Raw genomic sequence first — 23914 nt, 5'->3', positions numbered from 1 at the left:
GTGTCGCGACTCAGTCATTTCTCATTGGTAAGGAATGCTTGTCTTTCGAAAGAACGGAAGTGAGCCGACCATTTTGAGAGCCCGCACCGCGTAGGTAAGATGGAAGGTTTTTGTGTTCCTCCCCATTTGTGTCTGTATCCATGCTTTAGCTTGTAATGTCTTAACAAAATGTAAAACAGTCGCAAAGAACCTTACGGGTTATGTGTGTGGCGCACGTTTAAGCTAAAGTAAGGGTTTAATGCGTCGCTACAGCCTTTAGCGAAACGCAAGGGAATCGGGAAGTCATGATACCCCAAATCTTGTTTTTTACTAGATGAGTCATCCAGTTGTTTAACCCGAGAAAAAATCTGTTTGAAATGAATGGCAGAACGTCGCGGATACAACGCGTTTCTGGCTTTATGGTGGATACTCTGTAGCTAGCTATTGTTCCGTGCGCTACGCTGGAAGATGTGACAATTTTAACACATGCTAAGGAAAAAACACTCCCCAACTCTCTTGTTGCTTTACCACATACCCCAGTTAAGCTATGCTGGTCATGTCTCTCCTATCGAGTTGTTGGCGAGAGCAGGATATCAATAGGGCTACCGAGACACCCCATTTTTTGCACACACTCGCTTCTTTTAGGTAGAAACAGCTGGTTTTCAACACGCTCTCCCAGCGCAAGCGGCCGTGCTTTCATGTCATTCACGTTATCCGCCAAATACTGTGCCAATTCATTGTGTCCATTGCCCAGCCACGGACTGAAAGAGGCAACGTGTTTGCTTTCCGTCTGTGGCTGCTGCGTCATCAGATATGCTGGAGAGAGGATGGGTCCGTGCTTATCATGCCATTGTATTGTTTAACTGTGGCAGAACTATCGCTATCTTTGGATCTCTTGGCCTCGAGTCATTGAACTCTGGTCGAGGTTTGGTGTGTGTTGCTTACTGTGCACCGTAAATTAAGTATGTGTAGTGCATCGTTCGTCTTCATTCAGCCCTCCTGTGTGAATTGATAATTAACCCGCACCAAAGAGACAATGGGGATTTCCGTGCAGTTTGGCACTGTTTACATTGGAAGGTATGTGGAAGCTATTCCAGTGGACCTTGGGGAAAACGACCAATATGGTTTCATTTTGTCACTTCTTCCAATAAGGGCATTCCTAGGCAAGACAACAACACTTGTACAGTAGCCTATTGGCCATTTTCAACAAAGCAGCAATATGGCTCAGTGACATGATGGAATATTCCTTGGTTTCAAAATTAATTTCCATTCAGAATCTTTCCACTCTGAATTAGCCTGCTAGTTTTGTCAGTGTTAAATGTTGCTTTTGTTGCTTTTTCCCTTCTCTGCACTGGAGGCTGGTATTTTATGCCATTGATACACTTAGCTATTTATTGATTTCTTTCAAAAAATCCCATTATCTATTTGTTGCCTTCTCAGTCTGACCACAAAACTCATTTGCCCCACTTGTTCACTTGTTTGCTTTTGGACAAAATATCTCCCTGAGGCTGTACACCCTTCCCCCACACCACCACCACCACTTGTGTTGCAAAATTCCTTCTGCATGTCTGATGCTCCCTGCTATGTTTGCTTGAGGACCCCCCCCCACACACACACACCCCTTGCCATCTCGTCTTCTACACTGCTCCTCTTTCAATCTTCCTCAGATGACCTTCCTCATTCCTCGTGTACAGATCAGTTCTTCTACCCCTTTTCTGCCCTCCTTCTTTGGCATTCATCCAGCACAACACTTTTCTCTTGCACTGCTCAGATTTTTGGGCTATTCCCAGTGTATCCTACTTATGTAGTCTTGCCATGTAGCCTCTCTCTGTGTAGTCCTCCTGGCTAACTCACTCATTCTCTCGCTCTCGCTCTCTCTCTCTCTCTCTCTCTCTCTCTCTCTCTCTCTCTCTCTCTCTCTCTCTCTCTCTCTCTCTCTCTCTCTCTCTCTCTCTCTCTGTTTTTTTTTTTTTTTTGCTCTTTCATCCCTTTGTCTCCGTCCCTCTGTCTCATCTTCATCCCTGTCTCACTGAGTCACCCAATTATTAATCAGTAGCAATCCCTCTCACTCCTTGCTCCTCCACCGTTTTCCACCATTCTCTCCTCTCCAGCATCTGAGAGCAGAGCAAGGTCTTGTTGCAGACATATGAAGATCTTCATTCGCTACCTTACCTCTTCTCCAGCTCAACCACTCTCACTCACTCACTCACTCACTCACTCACTCACACTTTTTCGCTCCAACACCCTTTTCCTCCCTCCACATGTCTTCTGGCCCCCTCCCTGTATCTTCCCTGTCTCCTCCCTCCTATCCCCTCAACCTCCTCTCCATCTTGGCGGAGAAGAGTCACACAGTCAGGGTCCTGTTTGGCTAGCTGTGACTCTCTCTCTCCCCCACTCTCTCTTTATTTCCCCCATTCCGCTCCCCATCCTCAGAGTGATTGCGATGAGTCACACGTACTGAATTCAGGCCTACAGAGAACAGTGCCAGTGGCCCGTTCCCGTACCTAATCGCTAACCGAGTGTTGTAGTAGTCACACTGAAAATATGTGCATTCGAGACCCAAAAAGTTGGTTTGCAATATAAAAACTGAAAAATACTTGTTTACGGCAAAGAAGATGTCTGCTGGTTTATCTGGTCACATGTAGTAAATTACACAATTTGGTAGATATGTGGTGGTTCGAAGGTGAGCATTTTAGTTCCAAACGTAACTGGTGCAGGAAACAGACACCAACACTGTTCTTGCTGGCCTGAAAACAGCTGGCGTTAAGCTCCTTGTGCCTGTTGACGTATTTTCGCTCACTCCCTCTTGTTTCTCCTTCCTCCCCTGCCTCTTCCTGGAGTTATGGACAAGGGTCAGATGAGTGTAGCTCTTTCTAATAAAGTGTAGCTCTTTGCTGGCAACCAGGTCTTCTCACTCACTTTCTGCAATAATTTTTTTCACCTCGTTCCTCTCTCGACGTAGAACAGCCCACAAACCGCTTTAGACGGTAACCCAGATGAAAGATGCCTGTGGGATATACCCTGCCCCCTTTCTAACTCTTGTTTTTTTTAAAAACTTTTTTTAAGTATTATTTTTTAAGAAAAATGACACTGGGAAACCCCTTTGTCCCCAAAAGGCTGCTGGACCCTCTCACTCACTCTCACCCACTTATCCATTTGACTATTCTTTTTAACTGAGAGGTGCTTGAGAGGAGTGAAGTGCCCACCATCTTTTTTTTTTTTTTTCCCTTGTCACAAGGTGAAGCTGTTTGTTGGGCAACCTGCCCTCTTTACCAATTTTAGTGAGTCAGTCAGTTATCTTTCTCTTTCTCTCTGTTCACCCCTTCCTCTCCTCCTTCTCGGAGGGATGGAGAAGAGTGAACACACGGTGAGTCGTTGTGGGCAACCTGCCACTGGAAACTGACTCGCACTCTCTCCCGTCCCTCTTCATTTACTCTGCAACCGCTTTCTCCCTGTTCCTCTCATCCTTTCTCACTGAATCCCTCTTCCCCATTGTTCCCACATCATTCCCTCTCTCTTTCCCCTCCTCCTCAGAGCAATTTAGAAGAGTCACAAGGTGAAGCTCTTTGTGGGCAATCTTCCCCCTTAACTATTAGTCAGTCAATCAGCCAGCCAATCAGTCTCTCTGTTTCTCTCCCTTTCCCTCTGTTCACCCTTTCCTCTCCTCCTCTGGGCACTCAGTCACTCTTTCTCTCTCTCTCTCTCTCTCTCTTTTCCCCTCCTCCTCAGAGCGGCGTTTGAGAACAGTCACATGGTGGAGATGTTTGTGGGCAACCTGCTGTTGGACACTCACTCACTCTCTCATTCATCTCAACTCATTCACTCACCTTTTCTTCCTTGCTCCATCATTTTAACTCAATCTCTCTCTCTCTCTCCCCTTGTGCTCCCCTTCTCCTCCCCCTTCAGAGTGATGGAGAAGAGTCACACGGTGAAGCTCTTTGTGGGCAACCTGCCCCTGGACACCAGCCAGGAGGAGCTGTCGGCTATCTTCGAGTCGTACGGCCAGGTGGTGAGCTGCAGCGTGCTGCGCCAGTTCGCCTTTGTGCACCTGGCGGGCCAGGGCGCTGCAGAGCGCGCCATCCGCGAGCTCAATGGCCGTGAGTTCCGCGGCCGGAACCTGGTGGTGGAGGAGTCGCGGGGTCGGCCGCTGCACTCCACCAAGGTGTTCGTGGGGAACCTTAGCGGCATGTGCACCACCGAGGACCTGCAGGAGCTCTTTCAGACCTTCGGGAAAGTTCTAGAATGCGACAAAGTGAAAGGTGAGGACCGATGGTAGACGCTACCAGACTTGTTAGTTTTCTGGTGCATTTCAGAATTAAACTCCAAAGAATCTCATTCATTCAGGTGATGGTTTTTACAGTGCAACCTTCAGAGGTAATTGGTTAGGTTTAATTATTTAAAGAATGTATTTTCAGTCCTTCAGGAAAGTTCTGGAGGGTGAGGAGGTAAAACGTGATGACCATTTGGAAGCTGGTAATTTAGTTCATTCATTTATGCCTTTTATTAGAACTTGGCACAAAAATCTGCTGGGTAGAAAAATGTGCAGAAAGATTTAAAAATGATTTAAATGACTTGCAGAAGCTATATCAAGGTACTGGAATGCAAACACAAAATGTAAGGTAATGACGAATCACACTATTGAGCAGGAAACTTTTTTTTGTTCATTAGTACGTTTTAGAGGAAACAAACAGCAGGATGTAAAGATGCCATGTATTAGCTGGGTTGTCACAGTAGGGCTAGGCAATATCAGGTTGTTAAACCAGACCCTTGTAGGACATTTTTGTTTTACTCAGAGGTGAAAGGTTAGAACTCAGGTTAGATCAGACCTGTTGGAGAAGAATGTTAGCTTGTTTGCTTTGGTCTGTGGGAATTCTCATTTGTCCATGTCACATTAATCAAATGGCCTATCTCCCCAAACAGAACAGGTATCCAGGTGTTCACAATATGGTGATTTGTTTGTTTTGTAAGGGCTATGGGACTTTTGTACAGTAACTGTGAAACAGATGAATGACAACCCTTCACAGAAGAGTCTAATTCCGTCAGAGCATGGTAGTCAAAGGAGCTACATTGTTGGCAACTGGAGTGCCTCTAAAATTCCATACTTGTTGCATTTATGACGACCGTGACCCAGATGAATTACAGTCTTGCAGTCTTATCTGATCTGAATGGAAAAGAAACATCATATCATTAAAGGGACCCAGAAAACGCAAATCCCTCGTCCCCTGTTAACCGTTGGCATTAAGCATGCTTCTGATAACTCTGAAGTGGGTTTAGGATACGCATGTAAAGGGGAAAAGTAGGTTAGGAAAACCTTACATTCTTACATATTTGTTCAAGGTAGCTTTGTTGCCGGAGTGGAAGAGTAAGTGAAAGCTGAGGACTTGTGGAAACAGAGGGGTCAGGTTGGGTTAGGTTGCGTCAAATTAGGCTGCGCTGGGTTGGGATGGGTTATGGTGTGGTTTGCCACTGTACATACTTTGCAGTGTTTCCCACAGGAATTTGTAAGGTTGTTTAAATTAAGGTGGTGGTTTTGTGGGTCGATGCAGGGTTATGGTTGAGAAGTATTTCATGCCAGATTTACAGTTATTTATTTCTTTTTCTTCAAGTTAGTATTTGGCTGGCTGTAGGGTTATGGAATGTGTCATGTATTTCAAGTCTTTTTTTGGCTTCAAGTTAGCTTTTCATTTGCATTGGCATGCATTAATTTATTGCCATTCCATTACCCAATGTTAGACCCCCTATTCTAATTTTAAACTCAGTTACGTATAGAGGAATGTGTTGTGAAAATGCCCGCCACAGCCATAAACCATTGAGGGGAAAGACACTGAGTTTATCTGTCCTGGTTTTCCTCAACAAAGACGTACAGTAGGAGCCTTCTCTCTCTTAAAAAAAAAAAAATATGACGTAATAAGATCAAGACGGAAGGAATGCATTGTTGAAGTGGTCAGCCAGAACTATAAAAGCATGGAGAGAAACAGTTTATCTCTCTTAGTATTTCTCATTGGGGTTGTTTGGACCTTCCTCCAACACTTAAAAGAAGTTGATTATGATTACTGAAATGGCTCTTCATCAGTAGTTTTCAAATTAAAGTTGACAGAAATATCAGCAAAACCATACGCCATTGGAAAATTGTCAGTCTCTCCAGCTATGTCTCACCTGAACCTTTCTCCAAAACTAACATGGTCTCAACAGACTTATGTTGCACACCAACACTCTTTTTTGTTTTTTTCGACCAATGGAACAAATGACTGACGAAAATTAGTGTTTTATAGTTTCATGCTCCAGACTTTAAAAAAAGAAGTAGGTTAAGATGGAAGGAATGGGTCATTAAAAGTAGGCAGCCGGGACCATAACACTTCCATCTTCACACTATCTTTACCCATTGGGATATTCGCTTTCACATCACACAAATCAGTTGATCATGTTCAGCGTGACTCACATTTCACGCACAAGTGCATACATGCATTTTACAGCATTAGCATAAAAATCCACATACATTTACACATGTACTTCTTGCCTCTACATACATCCAAAACTTTGCACTTCGTTCTTGGTGTTAATCAATAATAAAAAGATGTGGACCTTTCTTCACAACAAGAAGGATCGTGACATTACAGTAGCCAACCACAACCATGAAACACTGGGAGGAAAGACTGCTATCTCCACCCTATCTATTTGTGCTTTATTTGATCTCTCCTGGTGTTTCTCATTGGTGAAAATGTGGACGCTTCTCCAAAACAACAAGAGGAAGATTAAGACAGCTGAGATGACTGACTGGTTGTCAGTAGGGCAGACGGGCGAAACATCCTGCCGTTGCCCTCGGCGATAACAGGGCCAAGTAAATCATTGAAGGGCCTTCCTTGTATGATAGAGGACACATGTTAGGCCTACGCCACAGCATGTCGACCTTGAGAACATTCTGGAACACACACTTTCATTTTATTAACTTGTGTGTGTGTGTTGTACACTTTTTTCCCTCCCTGTCTCTCTTCCTTACTCTCATGGGAACGAGTTATCGCAATGTTTTTGAGTCGATTCAGGTCCTAATTCAAGGTTCAACATAGCATTTGGTTTTTTTGGTCGGAATTTATGACCTATCCCCAATTCCCCTCTCAAATCACACAGGCACACACACACACACACACACACACACACACACACACACACACACACACACACACACACACACACGGTGCTTGTAAGCAAAATCCTTGCTTACACTTGCCCGCAGTGCAAGAGGTGGTGTAATGCTCTACCCCTTGTTAAGTGTCAGGAGAATGCTGCCAAAAATAAACAGGAGAGGAGATCCCCCCCCCTTCATCTCGCTATCTCTCCCCTCCCAATCCTTGGCTTTAGCCTCCCCTTACCCTCAGAGGAGTAGAGGGGGGGGTATTGGGGTGGGGGTAGAGCTTCTTAAAACGTGGAGCCCCCCACCACACACACTCTGTGTGCCCCATCCATCAGGACACGCTCAACACCCCTCCCTTACTGGCACGCACGCACGCACACACACACACACACACACACTTTCGCACGCATGCACACACGCGCGCGCGCACACGCACGCACACGCACATCTGTGACTATCTGTTTCTCTATCTCTCTCTGTACACACTCACACCCACTCAATCTCATCTTTGACGTACACACACACTCTCACATTCTCTCACACACACTCACATTCTCTCTGCCTGTCTGTCTGTCTGTCTGTCTGTCAACACACACACACATGGACTCCTTTCTCTCTCTCTTTCTCTCTCTCTCTCTCTCTCTCTCTCTCTCTCTCTCTCTCTGTCTCTCTGTCTCCTCACAGACACACTCGCTCACTCTGTATCTTTATCTGTGTGTCTGTGTGACAGGGAGAGACAGAGACAGACATATGCTCAATACCATCATCCTCTCTTTCTGTCCCACTGCTTACTCACTGTGCCTAAAGTGAAACTTCCATCATGCTCTGCAAATGAGTCCCCTGAGGGTGGGATTGGCCTGGGATGGATGGATGGATGGGGAGTGCAGTCAGAGGGCTGGCGGGGGTGGAGAGGAAAGGTTCAGGCCGGGGGATCGGATTTGGGAATTAGTGAGCCTCCAATGCCAGTCAAGGCCTCGGGGCAGAGGATGGCATTCTTGCTTGGAACTCGGGGGACGTCAGGGGGCTGTGTTGGTCAGGGGAGGTGTGTGTGTGTCTGTGTGTCTGTCTGTGTCTGTCTGTGTCTGTCTGTGTGTGTTTGGCAGACTATAGGAGTGTTAGTGTCTGGAGGATGGGTCTGTGTGTTGGACAGTAGGTTTGTTAAGATTGTGTGTGTGTGTGACGTACAGTAGGAGTGTGTCGACAGTGTATGTCTGTGTGTGTTGGGATGTTGTGTGTGTGTGTGTGTGGTTCGGGATGGGTCCGCTGTGTGGTAGTCAGCCTGTCTCTTATGAGTTGAGTGAGGGAGGTCTCTATAAAAAGCCGGGCCAGTGGACAGCTGAAGCAAGGCCAGACACCACCAAGTCCTCACCTCGCCACCCAGTATAGCTTTCTCTGTAGTCGGTCACTCTAGAAGGGATCTTCCTCCCCCCAGGCACATTTCTCAACACGGCCAGCCAAGCAGTGCTGGTGGTGGCTGTTGGTCTTGGCCTTCAGCATAACTTGGCTTTTCTTTCTCTGTAGGTGCAAGAAAAGTACTTTCTTCCCAGCCTACATAATGGGTATAATGAGCAGGGCTTTTAAATTATTTTTTCATCACCAGTCAAAATGGCTAGTGGATGTTAATATTACTTGCCAAACACACACTCACTATTGGGTCAGAGGGGCTAGTAAGTTGGTCTTTTCTACCAGCCAAACTGAAATTTCACCAGCATTTGGCTGGTTGGCTGGTGTTAATTTAGAGCCCTGATAATAAGCATCAAGGTTTTTAATGGCAAAATGCCCTTTGAGGAACTACACTACGTGCACTGTGTCATCTATGTATGATATGAGTAAGATGACTGACCAAAGTGTCAGTCAAAAAAAAAGGTGATTAAAGCGATTTGTCTGTATGAGCAGTGGTATTTTGTTTCTGGAGGATAACTAGGATTCATGAGAAGAGAAAATGCTTTGAGAACATGGTGAAATGGGAAAGCAATGACAACGTTGGCAGAATATTATCAGCACCGCATATTCTCACTGCAATGATGACGTCTGGGGAGAAGTGCTGTGCAGCACTGTAAATTATCACTTGAGCCACTGATACTGTGAATGGTGTATTGGGTTATCTTAGGAGCCTGTAACAGTCTTCAGTAGGAGTGTACAATTGGTCCTGATGGTAACGTATCACTTACGATCACACATTATGTGATTTGGACATCAACCAAAGTAAAGAGTTTGCGATGTGAGGTAACACAAAGTTCGAAAGTGAAGAGGACTGTGGAGAATTCCAGAAGTTCTGGGGGGAACGGCATGGCAAGCCGGACTATAGCATCAAGTGTATGGCCTGGGTTTGCATCATTGCCGACTGCGTTGTCATTGTGCTAAGCTCATCCCTTATGACAGTGATGCACAGATTCAAAAGTAGACAACAGCATCGTAATAGATAGTAACAGGCCAGATTCAGGCCCAGCTACAATTATCCACTAAGGTGCGAGGCTACACCAACCCACCAAAACCGGGCAAAAAACAAATTCTGCTGGCAGGGTTGGTCTAGTTTATTAGGCTACTGGGGGGAAATGGACTCCCCAAAAGGGTTAAAGAACTTTAAACAACGTTATCATGTTCCCCAGTGAGGCCTTTAGCTGCCTAGTAACTGATTGCTGTTAAGATTAGCACAAGGGCTTGTGTAAACAGTCTCACTTTGCAACACAATACGAAAGTATCTTGTGGTGTTTACCAAAAGCTCAATCATGGGGGCTGTAACCTTTTGGAGATAGCTTTGTGTTAAAGAGCAGCTTTGCTTTTTTCCTTACCCCAGGGACAGCCATGGTTGTGCAACTTTCTGGTCCCATACAGCAAATTACAAGATGTGTGTTAGTGATATATAAATTAAGAGTGGTTTCTTCAAAGTCGGTCAGAGTGGCAGAGTGGGGAAGTGTATGTAGACCAGAGAACGCCTCTAATGTCCTAAATATTCTGTGCAGTGGTGAACCACATTTCATGGCCCATATTTGTGACGATATCATCAACCCAAACCAACCCAACCCCACCAAACAAAACTTGTTCTTTCAGGAGATAACGAATCGCGACATGTTGTTTTAGATGGTGTGGTTGTAAGTTTCAGCGGCACCCTTGGTGGGTGTCAAGGCTAGGCGGCTACTTTAAGCAAGTAGTCCAGGAGTGGCTTCGGGTTTCTCGTCCTCGGTGGAAGTCAGGTCAGGGAGATGACAGACAGACGGCCACTCCACAGACACGGAACAGCTGTCTGGGGAGGGAGACACCTGGCACTTTCCCCTTGAAGTCACTCATGGAGGTCGCAGAATCTCGACATTAACAGGGCTGTTTCTTCTTTTTTTGTAACTGCCTGGCTGGCCATTGACTGACTTGAGGCTTTTAAATGGTGTCATTTTTGTGATGGAATGTGACTGGACAGTTCATTTTGGGTCTCGAATGCTTTCCGCTATGTAGACGTTTGTCTGTTGTCTGAGGAGGGAGACACCTGGCACTTCCACCTTGAAATCACTCATGGAGGTCGCAGAAGAGCCATCCTGACCTTAACATGGCTGGTTTTTCTCTTATTTAACTGCTCGACTGGCCATTGGCTGACTTTAGGCTTTTAAATGGTGTCCTTTTTCAAATTGTTGGGGGCTTTTTTGCCTTTATTTGACATGACAGTAAAGGTAATGACAGGAAGTGAATGGGAAGAGAGAAACGGCAGGGAAGGGTCGGCAAAGGACCCAGGCTGGAAATCGAACCCGGGTCGGCCGCATAGCGAATGAGTGCCCTACCATTTGCACCATGGTAGGGTCATTTTTGTCTAGATGACTAGCAAGTCTAGCTGGAATGTCAACAGGCAATACATTTTGGGTGTAGAATGCTTTCCGCTACGCAGACATTTGTCTGGGGAGACACCTGGCACTTTATCCTTGAAGCCAGTCGTGTAGGTCACAGGCTGTGTGACTCACAGCCATCCTGACATAAATAGGGATTTTTTATTTTTTTAAACGCCAGGCCATTGGCAGACTCTGCACTTTTAAATGATGACATTTTTGTACTAGATGGAATGTCAATGGGCTACACGAGAGGGGTGTAGAATGCTTTCAGCTATGTCGACATTTGTCAGTTGCCTGGGGAACGAGTCACCTGTCCCTTTCCCCTTGAGGTCACTCATGTAGGTCACAGAGCCATCTTGACATAAGCAGGGTTGGCGGTTTTTTTCCCTCCTGGCTGGCAATTTGCTGGCTGAATGCAATGCATTCTGGGTTTTAAATTACGCTGACATTTTTTTGACGGACAACATGAGCGCATTCAAGTTTGTAAAGAATGGTTTCCGCTATGTAGATTTTGTCGCGGTGGTCCACCGTAGCTTACTTTTAATCCTCCTCAACTCCCTCAGAATATTCCAGCATAATATGACTAAATATAATTGATTTATTCCTTAATTCTACTAAAGCCTAACGCCTCAGCACAAAGACTTTTATTCGCCTACAGATACATTTCCGCTCCGCAAGTCTGTGTTTGGGCGTAGGACTTGGTTTGTTCCTGTTTTCTATTAAAGCCTATATAAAGTCACCAGGACACTTTTGTTAAAAAAAACTAATAAAAAAAATCTGAGTGCCCCTTGAGCCCTGGTCCTCCACTATGCATCTTCAAGGAAATCCTTGTGGAAATGCTTTATTGTGACATCTGTTCCAATTTTTTTTTTTTAAATCTTGCCCAGAATGCATTGCTATGAATCAGCCACTGACCAACACACTGATCAGCTGCCAAGGGGTCAAGAAGAGTCAGGGGCCCCAAAATTTCAAAGGGGTCGGCAGAGGCCCATGGTATGGAGTTTGGTGCCCAAAATAAGGTTCTTTCAGTAGGCCCCTGCAATTTGCAGCGACACCACTGGCCAACCATACCATTTCCAACAAGCCTAATTTCAGAGCTGCTTTTGCCTGAGAGGGATGGCAGGCTTAGTTATCGAGTCTTAATCAAGATACTCCTGTTCTCCCCATTCTACTGGTTTTGTTTAAGAATTGGCGCCTTTGGGCCCTTCTGTGGCCATCCGGTAGGGCACTCGCCTGCCATGCGGCTGACCCGGGTTCGATTCCCGGCCCGGGTCACCTGCCGACTTCTCCCCATCTCTCTCCCCATTCGCTTCCTGTCCACCTCTGAAACTGTCCTGTCATCAATAAAGTTGTAAAAGACCAAAATATATCTTTAAAAAATAAAATAAATAAACTCTTGGCGCTAATGATCCACTGACTGCAGTTCTCTGAATAAGCTAGAAAGCTAATTCAGACGCTTTCCATTTTAGTCAGTTTAGTCAACAGGACACTCCCATCGCTTTTTAAAAACCAGCCCATGTTTTAGATAGGGTCCTCCAAAGCAAGTAATCTAATTTTAGTGGGATGTATAACCCCAAAGGCCTTTGAAATTGAGCTGTAATGACTTGATGGTTTCAATGTGCCAGTTTACTGATTGACAACAAATAATTCGATTTTTGTCGCCCAATAGCACAGAATGTTGAGCTAATGATTTTTTTTAAATGGGCATGTGAATCAGTGTTAGCTAGCTGATTAGTTGTTTTAAGATGTTTGAAATGCCTTGGCATCATCCGTCATCATTCGACAAGTACAAGTACATGTACAAGTACATGACTAGCTAATGCTCATTTTTAACTTTCAAAACTATTTAAAGTATTAGTATTTTCAAGGTGTTGTTGGTGTGTAAAACCAGTGTATTACCACATCCTATACTCTGTTATGTCAGATAAAGATGTATAATTAAATGCTCTCAAGTAGAAATTACTGTCCGTTGGTAAAAAAATGTATTATGCACATTTACATGATCGATACAAGAACCTCATCGTGCACCTTAAAAATATGCTGTGTCGTCATGACGATTGAGATGTCTCGCATGTATACGATGGTGGACTTCTCTCATGCATTTATTCATTGTTTCCCCCTTGCCATGTGGGCCAGGCTAACTTCTCTAAAACTGTGCAGCACAGACATGGAGATGCCCCTCATGCATGATAGGGTTGGGAATTACATTTGATTTATTAAAGGGACACTGTGCAGGAAATGGTCAAAAAAGGTACTGCAACTATGCTGCTCATTGAAACTGGGCTGCCTATTGCCAAATTTGATCTTTACATGAAAGTTTACCAAGTAATAAACACATATTTTCTAGTACGATCCAAGTACAGTCATTTTTGCAGCTAAAAATAGCTATTTTTGGAAATTCAAAATGGCGGACCATGGAGAAGATCCCCCTTTTCATGTATGAAAAGTGCAATTTTTCCAGTCACAATGAATACTTAGAATTTGATGGAGGTGGTCAGTATTCATGAAAAAGGTAACATTAGTGAATGGGCAGCATGAATTTTGGAAATAAATAACGAAATATCTCACACAGTGTCCCTTTAAGCATATAACAAATTATTATTATTGCTGTCTACCACCCTGCCCCCTTCAAGGTGTGGGTTGATCTAACCCTTGGTATTGCATACTGTGCTTATTAGCAGCCAGGGAGATGTTGAGATCTCTCATGCATGCAGGGGACTGTGGTATATTTTATGTGTTCGTTAATTAGATAGTTAATGTATGAATACTGTCCTCCACCTCCCCCTCCCTGTATGGGTGTGCGCTCACCCTCTGGCAGGGAGACGTGGAGGTGTGTTCTTTGTGCATGCGGGGGGCGGTGGTTATACTTTAGTTATTATAGTTGTTACAATGTGGTGATGTATGATTACTGTCCCCCACCCTGTGTGGGTCGGGCGCTCCATGGTTTAACCTTGTGGTTATTGACAGTCAGGGAGATATGGAGGCGTGTATTGTTCATGCATGCTGGGGGTGGTGGCTCAATATTGTCCCCTGTAGAAAGAGTAGAAGTCTGCACACTGCTGCTCCGCTGTGATGGTTTATTCAACGTACAACGTTTCATGATGCCATGTGTGACAAAGATGCAGCTCGGCCGAAACGCTGTATGTCTTGAATAAACCTTCAAAGCGGAGCTGCAGTTTGCGGACTTTTACTTTTTTTCTATTGTCAGATACGCCTTTGTCTTGCACCTGGCCTCAGCGAGGTGGGATGTAGATACTTAAACTACATCTGATATTTATTGTTTTTTGCCACCGCCCCCTACCGTGGTAGGTAGAGTACGTATATATGAAGATGTGTAGCGTAGCGAGATGGATGTGGAGTGTGTTCTTCATTGCATGCTGGGGGTGGTGGTTATATTCTTGATTTGTTATTATTATTAATTTCCCCCACCGCCCCCTCTGCCGTGTGGGTCGGTCTAACCCTTGGTCTTATACCCCTCCTCCCCTGCGCTCACTGACAGCCAGGCTCTCGTCCTCCACAGGCTACGCCTTTGTGCACATGGAGAACAAGGAGGACGCGCTGAAGGCCATCGAGGCGCTGCACGGCACCTCTTTCAAGGTAGGCCACACACGCACGCACACACACACACACACACACACACACACACACACACACACACACACACACACACACACACAGACCTATCTATACATACATAAATCCAGGCACTGCATGGCATCTCCCACTACTCACTGATCAACTGATCACATGCCGGCAACTCAATCCATTAAGGCATGTAGACATGATCAAGAAATGGTCAAAACAAACTGCTGCAGTTCAAAACAAGCATTAGAACAAGGGTAGCCTAAGTGCATTTGAACGTTGCATGGTTGTTGGTGCCAGATGGGCTGGTTTCAGAAACTGCTCTTGTACTGCAATATCTGTGCAGAATTATGTCTAGGGTTAACAGAGAATAGTCTGAACATATCCAGTGAGCTGCGGTTTTGTGGGAGAAATGGCTGATTTAAGCTGATGTGTAAAATAATCACTCGTTACAAATGAGGTATGCAGAAGAGCATCTCTGAATGCAGAGCACATTCAACCTTCAGTCAGATGGGCTACTACAGCAGCAGAAAACCACACAGAGTGTCAGAGTGAGAACATGAAACTGAGCCTACAAATCACACAGGCTAACCAAATGGATAGCAATGTTCACTCATGCTGGATAGCAATTGAATGCCAGAATGCAGCATACTTACAATGTAATGCTGCCTCTTGGGCTCATTATCTGTGTGATTTTACGACAAATGGCTTTTTTCACTCCTAAACTAGGGTAAGTGTGTGGACTTTTGTTTTGCACACCCCTACCAGTTTTTCTCAGTTCGACTGTTCAGACTTTGTACTACAAATGTAATTAGTACATGGTTATGGCTAGTCCAGACTAGGAGATCACTTGGCTGCACATCAAATCTACCTTAAGGTACATATGAAAGAAATCTAATCTTAAAAATAGAATCCTGTGTGGAGAAATGGACAAAAGTGAATTATTTACATTGCTGTGACTAATTGAACATGACATTTTTTTGACCATCTTTTACCGCACCCTTACCCAGACTGTGTGTTGTTTAATTATGTCTGGGTTTCTTTCATCTTTCTTCCCTTTTATAGTGAGAAAAAACATATACAGCTCCAGGCCTTTTTATTAGAATACCATGAAAAAGTTGATTTATTTCCATAATTCCATCAATAATGTTAAACTGTCGTGGATTGTAGATTCATGGCCCAGTTTTTTAACTATTCCAATCATAATTTTTTTTCTTTTTATATACGTTGGCCTTCCAGCTCAAAAAACCCATGAATTGGGGAATTCGCATTATTAGAATATTGTTATAAAATCACATTTTTCTTCATCAAAATTCGGGTCACATTAAATCAGTTGAAATTTGGTACTTTCTACATAACATGCAATGGTCAATACTTGGTTAGGACATTCTCTGTCTTCATAATGGCCATGATACGTTTAACATTGAAGTCAATGGCAAAAACAGTGCATGGGAGTTATGGAAGCCCAGATATCCTTTATGCTTTGCTGTCAGCTGTTCTTGTTTGTTGACCTGGTACCCCACACTTCACTCTTCAATATACCCTGTAGATTTCCATGCCACGTTTTGGCGCTAACTCACCAGTTTAATTCTAAATAACCAGAAATGAAACCCCATTGAAAATGAATGGGGTTTAATTTCTGTTGAGTTAGAATTAAACTGGTGAGTTAACACCAAAACGTGGCATGGAAATCTTCGGGTATATTGAAGAGGGAAGTGTGGGGCACCAGGTCAACAAACAAGAACAGCTGACAGCAAAGCATCAAGGATATCTGGGCTTCCATAACTCCCATGCACTGTTTTTGCCATTGACTTCAATGTTAAACGCATCATGGCCATTATGAAGACAGAGAATGTCCTAACTAAGTATTGACCATTGCATGTTATGTAGAAAGTACCAAATTTCAACTGATTTAATGTGACCCGAATTTTGATGAAGAAAAATGTGATTTTATAACAATATTCTAATAATGCGAATTCCCCAATTCATGGGTTTTTTGAGCTGGAAGGCCAACGTATATAAAAAGAAAAAAAATAATGATTGGAATAGTTAAAAAACTGGGCCATGAATCTACAATCCATGACAGTTTAACATTATTGATGGAATTATGGAAATAAATCAACTTTTTCATGGTATTCTAATAAAAAGGCCTGGAGCTGTACAATATCATTAAAAAAGAAAGTAATCTAATGTAATCTAATCTTGTCTTCAAGGGCCGCCCGCTGTCCGTGGAGCTTTCCAAGGTGCAGCCCAACAAGCAGGCACCCACCGGCAAGATCCCCTGCGTCAGCTGTGGCAAACAGGGCCACTATGCTGGCGAGTGCCCCGCCGGCAAGGCCTCCTCCCTGGAGCAGTACCAGAGCCAGGCGGCAGTCTTAGCCGCCGCTGCTGCCGCCGCAGCCGGCCTGCCGCTACAAGTCCAACAGAGCGTTCATAACTCCGTATATAACACGTCGACGCTGGACCCCACGTACGCCGCGCTGACGGGGCTCACAGCGGGCACCAGCGCCCGGGCGGCCGCAGCGGCAGAAGGTAGCGCCCTGGCGCCCGCTGTGTACGGAGCCCTGGCGAGCCAAGTCTACGGCAGCGTGCCTAACGCCCTCTATGGCTCGGTAGCCAATCAAGCCGCGGCCGCCGCCACCTTAAACCACGCCCTCAACCCCGCTGCCGGCGCAGCCGCCCAGCTGTACGGCTCCGTCAGCCCAGCGCTGGCATACGGACAGATGACCAGCGGGGCCGCGTTGGCATCCGCTGCTGCCGCCGCCGGGTACGGGCACCAAGTCTACGCAAGTCCCATGGGCAACCCGGTGTTCCTCGCCGCCCCCGGCATGGAGATGTCAGCCGCCGCCGCGTCAGTCAACCCGGCGTACACCATGGCGCCCACACTGTACACCACCTCGCCGGCCTACGCGGCGTTGGGCGCGGCCGACCCCAGTGCCCTGCTGGAGGCGGCGCGGGCACACTACCTGGCGCAGGGCCAGCAGCAGATGCTGGAGCAGCACGGAGGGGGCAAGGCGGAGAGGGACCGCAGCCCGCTCAGGAGGGCGGCCGCCCCGCTGCTGCCCGACCCCGTCATGAAGCCCTTCATGTACCACCACCAGCGGGCCAAGAGGCGGGCGCTGCTGCCCACGCCCGCAGGACGAGCCGCCGAGGAGGCCGCGCAACAAGAGGAGGACGCCATGGCCAGGTAAGGGGCTCCGCTCCCCATGCCCATCACACACACCTCCTGTGTTTGGTCTAATATCGCATAATTAAGGGTAAGGTGCTACTACAGAATAGTATATGTAAGCATTATAATGGTAGTGCATAAGTAGCATTTATTAGTAGCAAAAGGACACGGACACACTTAAGTTACGTGTCACACAATAAAGTGGTACAGTGCCATTTTTGGAAATCCGCTCATATTAATCCTCCCCTTGAGTTAAATGATTGAGTTTTACCTTTCTCCTGTACTTCCAGCCGTTCTCCAATTATGACACTGCAAATTTTACCTCCTTGCCGCCAGCTGATCTCATAGAATTCAGTGTTCATTGCTAGCATGGAGGTAAAATGTGTACTGCCATTCTCGGAGAACGATTGAAACTACAGGAGAAAGGTAAAACATTTAACTTAGTCATACTGTCCCATTTTTGGAAATAAGTTTATTTTACACCTCTCCTTGAGTTAAATGATTGGGTTGTACCTTTCTCCTGTACTTCCAAATGCATTATTTATTTAATTTATGTGTCATATGGGGAAGCAATTGAAGTTAGATGAGGTTTAGAGTCCTAATTGGTAGTGCAGCATGTACTTGTGGTAGGTATTAGTAATTTGTAGAGCACGGAATCTTGTGCTTTAACTTCAAAACTCTATTTCTTTCACCTACCTACTGGCCAGCCAGACTCTATAAAATGAATTTCACATCCATGAGCAAATGAACCACATAAGCTAGTATTTACAGCACGACAAGCAATACACAGTCTCTGAGAAGGCCTGCATTGCTCACAGTATCCATAACAGAGAGCAGAAAGCCATTACATAATTAAACTCATACATAAAACACAAGCATGTCTGTTATATTAATAAATGACATCATAAGAGGCATCTGTTCCTCCGTCGGCTGAAATCCCTCATTTCAGTTACACGAGAAGCCTTAAGACAATTTATACTTGCCATGCATAACAGATGGGACTGAAAAAAGGATGATCCGTGCAGTTGAGGATAGTGTCATTAGTTTGAGACAAATTGAAATGTTACCCTGTCACTGTCCTGTAAAAAAAGAAATGCCTCATGAATAGCTAAAAAGACATACATGATGAAATGTGTAAATGTCAACACTTGACAGCTGTGAGTCAGTGATTGGCATTAAGACAGTGCCCCCTGCTGGTCACTTTGCTGTCTCTGGAGATGGTCTCAGAGAAAACATTTGTGATATTTGTGCACTATGTAGGACTATCTTTTGAATAGAATTTCATCCTGCCAGACGACAAACCTTGTATGCTAAGATACTATTGTTTTAAATACTTCTTCTTGATTATTGTTTTAAATACGTTAACATGTATGTCATTTCCACATACCATATTGTTTAGTTTGTTTGCCAAGCCGTGTTGACACATCTATGTCTGTAGGGCAGTGTAAGTGTTTGAGAGCATAATATGGCCCTGTAAAGCCATCAAACACTTTTTTGGTGTTGCCCATTGTAGCTTGTAACTCTGTCAATGAAGGTTTAACAAACATTGAATGTCATAATAACACTCAACTATTCCTAGTAAGTAAACTTGCCGTAGACATGAGCAAAACCTATGATCCCTGTAATTAACTTTAAAATCATGTGCCTTTGTTTCGATGTAATTGTGAGTAGGTTATTTATTCTATTTGAATAGGGCAGTGCTGACCATACTGAAGTATTGTCTACAGATCAAGTTTCATCATTGGGCCATTACATACTGAGTCAGGCTGGCCCCCTAGTGGTCCTAACTGGTGCTACATGGCTTGTTGATAAATTATGTGCGTTTGTTTGCTACTGTTGATGGGGGCAATATTCACATGGGGGAAAAAGTGTCTCATTCAAATGTCTAAGAACCCATGTTCATACCACCTTTTTTCTCTGTATATGTCTGTATGTCTGCATGTCTGTGTTGTTTTGTGTCTATATATGTGTATCCATTTGTTGTGTATGTCTGGTAATTTGTGTCATTGTGTCTGTGTGCACAACTGTGTGTGCTTGCTTCTGTCTGTCTGTCTGTGTGTGTGTTTCTGTGTGTGTTGTGTATTTGTGTGCATGTATATGTGTGTTGGGGTGTGTGTGTGTGGATGTGTTTCTGTGTCTGCATGGATGCATGTGTGTGTGCATCCATGAATGGATGGACGAATGGTTTCTCTCTCCCTTTCTCCCCCTCCTCCCTTTCTCTTCCTCCCCCTCCTCCCTTCTTCTCTCTCTCCCCCATCTTCCTCCCTCTCTCTCTCTCCGCCTCCATCCTCTTGTCCTCCCCAGGTACTACAGTGAGTACTACCAGCAGTTGCAGCAGTACCCACAGTATCAGTACGCCGCTGCCTACCCGCCCCCGGGCGCGTTGGCCGCCATGCAGGGCCTGACCGCCATCCCGGCCACCGCCATCCCGGCGGCGGCCGCCGCAGCCCACGCGCAAGTCGCCGCCGCCGCAGCGCACCACGCCCACGCCAACGTCGCCATGCCCGCGGTGCCGACGCCAGCCGCTGCAGCCCACGCAGCCCACCACGCCGTGGCCACCCTGGACGCAGCCCTCAGGCCAGTGCCGCTGCCCCCTCCTCCTCCCCCTCCGCCCTCCCCTCCCCCCGTTGTCTCTGCCCCCACCCCTCCTGTTGTCGCCTCTGCCGCCGCCGTCGCTGCCATGGCCCCCCACCACCAGTTCCACCCCGCCCACCACCACCACCACCACCCGCACCACCACGCCCACCACCACGGCCACGGCCGCCTGTACGAGCCACAGCCGCCGCCGTCGCTGCCGCCTCCCCCCGCAGCCGCGCCCCAGGCCACCGCCCCGCAAGGCGCCCGCAAGGACGCCATGCTGCGCACGCTGCACACGCCCGAGACCCCCTACCGATAGTTTACCTCCTACCCCTTCGAATCTAAGTCGACCCCCGTTTTAGAAATCTCCAAATTCTCCGAACCCCCACAGTTTACCTATAGATCTTCCTTCTACCTTTACCTCACTCTCCTTTCAAATATCCAATCCCACCTTTACTTGGACCCCCTAGTGATGGTTAACTTCCTGAACCTTCTTGACCCCCAACACCCCCCCCCCCCCCCACACACACACACACACACACACACACACATATCTCTCCAACGCTCCAATTCTGCCTTTATTTTGACCCCCTACCAATAGTTAACTATCCATGCAAACCGACTTAAAACCCCTCCATCTAAATCTCGAATCCGACTTCTTGATCGCGTATCCCCAATCCCTACCTAATTATTTTGACCCCCTTCCCATAGTCTACCCCCTCTCCGCGAAACCCCAATCTTAACTGTCATTTTGACCCTATATCGTAAGGTCACCCTCATGAACCCCTTATCCTCTACCAAACCCTCAATCCTCCCTTTTTAATTTGACCCCCACTGATCTTTTTCCTCTCAATTCCTCAAAATGTTGACCCTTTACAAATAGGTTGTCCTTCCTTTCCTCTCCAATCCCATCAATAGCGTACCCCATCCCCAAATCCCTCTTCTTAACCTTTCCTTTTATTCTGACCCCTTACCGATAGTTAAACCCCTTCCCCAACCCTCCAAACCTTACGTTTCCCTAGTTTTAACCCTAATGCCACTCGTCCAAACCCTCAACTCTCCAAACCCTACCCTTATTTGACCTTTGGAATTATCCAAATCCCCCATTTATTCCGACCTTATCTGACACACACACACACACAACAAACCCCCCTGTGCCCACCACCCCTTCCTTTTAAAACTCTCCTTTCTCTCCCAAGCCAAACTCCTCCCCTCCCTTGCGCCAACTCATCCCCACGATCTTTAGAACCCGCAAACTTGGCTGTGTTACGTGAATGAAGGAATGAATGAAAGAGAATGAATGTGTGGGGGGTCTGTACGTGTTTATTTCTGTTTATTTCTGTATGTCTGTACGAGGGTGCCTCTCTAGTGTATGTTAATGTCGTGAATGTTTGATTGATTTTAAGTGTGCGCGGATGTGTGCCTTGGGGTGTTCAAAGGGTTGGCTCGCTTTGTAACCTTAATGATAAAAATGGACCCTTAATCTTGGTTCTGGTACCGTGTGCAAGTGTGGAAGACATTCTACGTATACTTCCTCTACATCTTATACTTTTTTAAATTAGAAATTGTTTCTAGTTTCGTCTCACAGAAGTATATGTATATTCTCATTATTGTATGCTATGCCTTTAGCACGGCTAAAGTTGGAGCTAGAGTTCATGTAGCAGAAGTGCTAAAGTTTTTGTTTTTTTCGTGCCGTTATATAATCAGACACGTTCTAATCACCAGCCATGAGTTTGTGTACTTGGTTTACATTTTTTTTAAATGGTCATGAGGAATTCGTGACAGCTTAATGAATGTTGTGTAATGTCATTTAATGGACAAAGGAGATACTTGATCTTGGTTTTTCATATACATTTTTTTTGGAAACTGGAGAACTAATGGAATTTGTGTAAGAGTTTGGTGAGCTTCCTCATAACTGAAGCCTCGCGGAATGACAAACAAACAAAAACATGCATGAAAGGTCCAGAACCAGGGTAGGGGCCTTTTGAATATTCTCTTTTAAAAAATATATATTTCAATTTTTGTTTATGTGCCAAAACACTTTGGCCATGTGTTATGGGAGTGTGTATAATGCAGTGTGTGATGGGTGTATGGGAGTGTGTGTTTGTGTGTGTATGTGTGACGACATGCGTATGTGTGACATGTTTTGCTTTTGGCGGTCATAAACACACACATACACATATGGCTATAAGGGAAATACTTAAAGTGCTTCACTGACTTATTCACACACACACTCAAACATGCATATTTTGTACAACTTTAACATTGGGAGGCTGATGATGCTTTGTAATGAAATACAGCGCTACTACCCCCTTACGACTTCTACCCTTTTCCAATCCTACCTGCCCCCCCAAAATGCCTATCCTCTCCACCAACCAAAATGTTCAACAACACTGTGACTCATGCATCACACCTCACTGGGAAAAAAAGGTTAGCCTATTGGCAAAGAGGGTGGGCAAGGGTTTAGCCTAAGAGGGAAGAGGATGGGGAACCGGTTCGCCAATGAAATTAAGATGCGGAAGGGATGTAGTTTATCCTATGAGATAGTAGATGTAACCAGTTGCCACTTCAAACCTGGCCTAGTATAGTTTACACAGTGGAGATGTAACGCTCCAAAGCTACCCTATCGGACGCTATTATTTTTGAGGGAGAGCCAATCGCAGAAGGCTTTTGCCAAGGCCTATCCAGTCGGAGAATAGATTGGATGATGTATTTGATAGCCTTTAACTAGCTGTCTCTATTTCCACGCTGGCCAGCAATCTACCACTTAACTGCCATTAGTGCATTTTTTAGGATGTTATTGTCATTATGTGGCATCTCTGAACATTGTGTCTGTAACACTTAAGAAAAAAACACTTTTTATTGATTTATGTTTTCTGTTCTTGAACTTTTTTTGGTCATTGTGTTTTTGTAACTAGGAAGGGACATTTAACATAACCGATTTAAATACTGTAGAATTTTTTAAAACAATAATATAACGGTTCCCCTTAGTGGACCTGTTAGCCTGTGGCTTTCAAGCAAGGCAGCACCTTGTGAATTATGTATATGGCCAAAATTAATCTCTATGTCTCTCTTTCTCTCTGTGTTCTCTGTCTCAGACCCTCTAGTCGGTATGAGGTTGGAGTTGCTTAATCGTGAATAATGCCTTAGTAATGGACTGTAAATAGAATTTATTTCTTTTTTTCTATTGTAGGTGCTGAACTGCAGTTTAACAATGTGAAAACATGAGGGAAATCCTTGCCTGATTTTTTTTTTTTATTATTATTATTATTCATTTACCTTGTATTGTCATGCAGTGGAAAGAGATTAAATTGGAGATTTTGGGAGATTTTAAACATCAGTTTCTTTCAGTTTTCTCACACCCCCTCTCCTCATTGCTGCTCATTCACAGAACCAGACACCTGTTAGTTGTACAAAACCCTGTCTTTGTTTCCTTCCCTTTCAGCCTGCACACTCATATTGTCTCTATTTCTACAGTCAATCATCTCTCCTTCCTTGCGTTTCCTCTGTTATTCTGTTTTTCTGTTTCATTCTGTGCCTCACATGTGGGTGTCTTTTCTGGACATTTGTAAGCACATGCAACACTCTTGACACATGAGATGATGATGCACACACACATGCATTTGTTTTCCCGGAAATGTCACCTTTCCAAAAAAGGTGAGGACA

At 45.1% G+C, this 23914-nt stretch overlaps 1 protein-coding gene across 2 annotated transcripts; it reads left to right on the top strand.

Annotated features, from left to right (window-relative positions):
• Positions 1-23904, top strand: rbm14b (RNA binding motif protein 14b). 2 transcript variants are annotated; one of them, XM_063186440.1, is made up of 5 exons: positions 1-94; positions 3886-4238; positions 14441-14517; positions 16716-17689; positions 19976-23904. In XM_063186440.1, the coding sequence occupies exons 2-5, from the start codon at positions 3890-3892 to the stop codon at positions 20565-20567; spliced, it is 1992 nt and encodes a 663-aa protein (XP_063042510.1). In that variant the 5' UTR covers positions 1-94; positions 3886-3889; the 3' UTR covers positions 20568-23904. The 2 variants fall into 2 exon arrangements, with proteins under 2 accessions (XP_063042510.1, XP_063042509.1); XM_063186439.1 differs by having other exon boundaries at positions 14420-14517.
• The last annotated feature ends 10 nt before the right edge of the window (positions 23905-23914 follow it).

The sequence above is a fragment of the Engraulis encrasicolus genome, chromosome 21 (assembly GCF_034702125.1).
Source record: "Engraulis encrasicolus isolate BLACKSEA-1 chromosome 21, IST_EnEncr_1.0, whole genome shotgun sequence".
Taxonomy (NCBI): domain Eukaryota; kingdom Metazoa; phylum Chordata; class Actinopteri; order Clupeiformes; family Engraulidae; genus Engraulis; species Engraulis encrasicolus.
The sequence above is the reverse complement of the archived record's forward strand: the minus strand, read 5'-3'. Positions and strand labels throughout refer to the sequence as shown.

Bases quoted from the DNA above. Each gene is read 5' to 3' on its own strand.
- rbm14b (XM_063186439.1), top strand. From the start codon at position 3,890: ATGGAGAAGAGTCACACGGTGAAGCTCTTTGTGGGCAACCTGCCCCTG. The intron at 4,239-14,419 runs GTGAGGACCGAT...GCTCACTGACAG, and splicing joins AGAATGCGACAAAGTGAAAG to CCAGGCTCTCGTCCTCCACA. The intron at 14,518-16,715 runs GTAGGCCACACA...CTTGTCTTCAAG, and splicing joins TGCACGGCACCTCTTTCAAG to GGCCGCCCGCTGTCCGTGGA.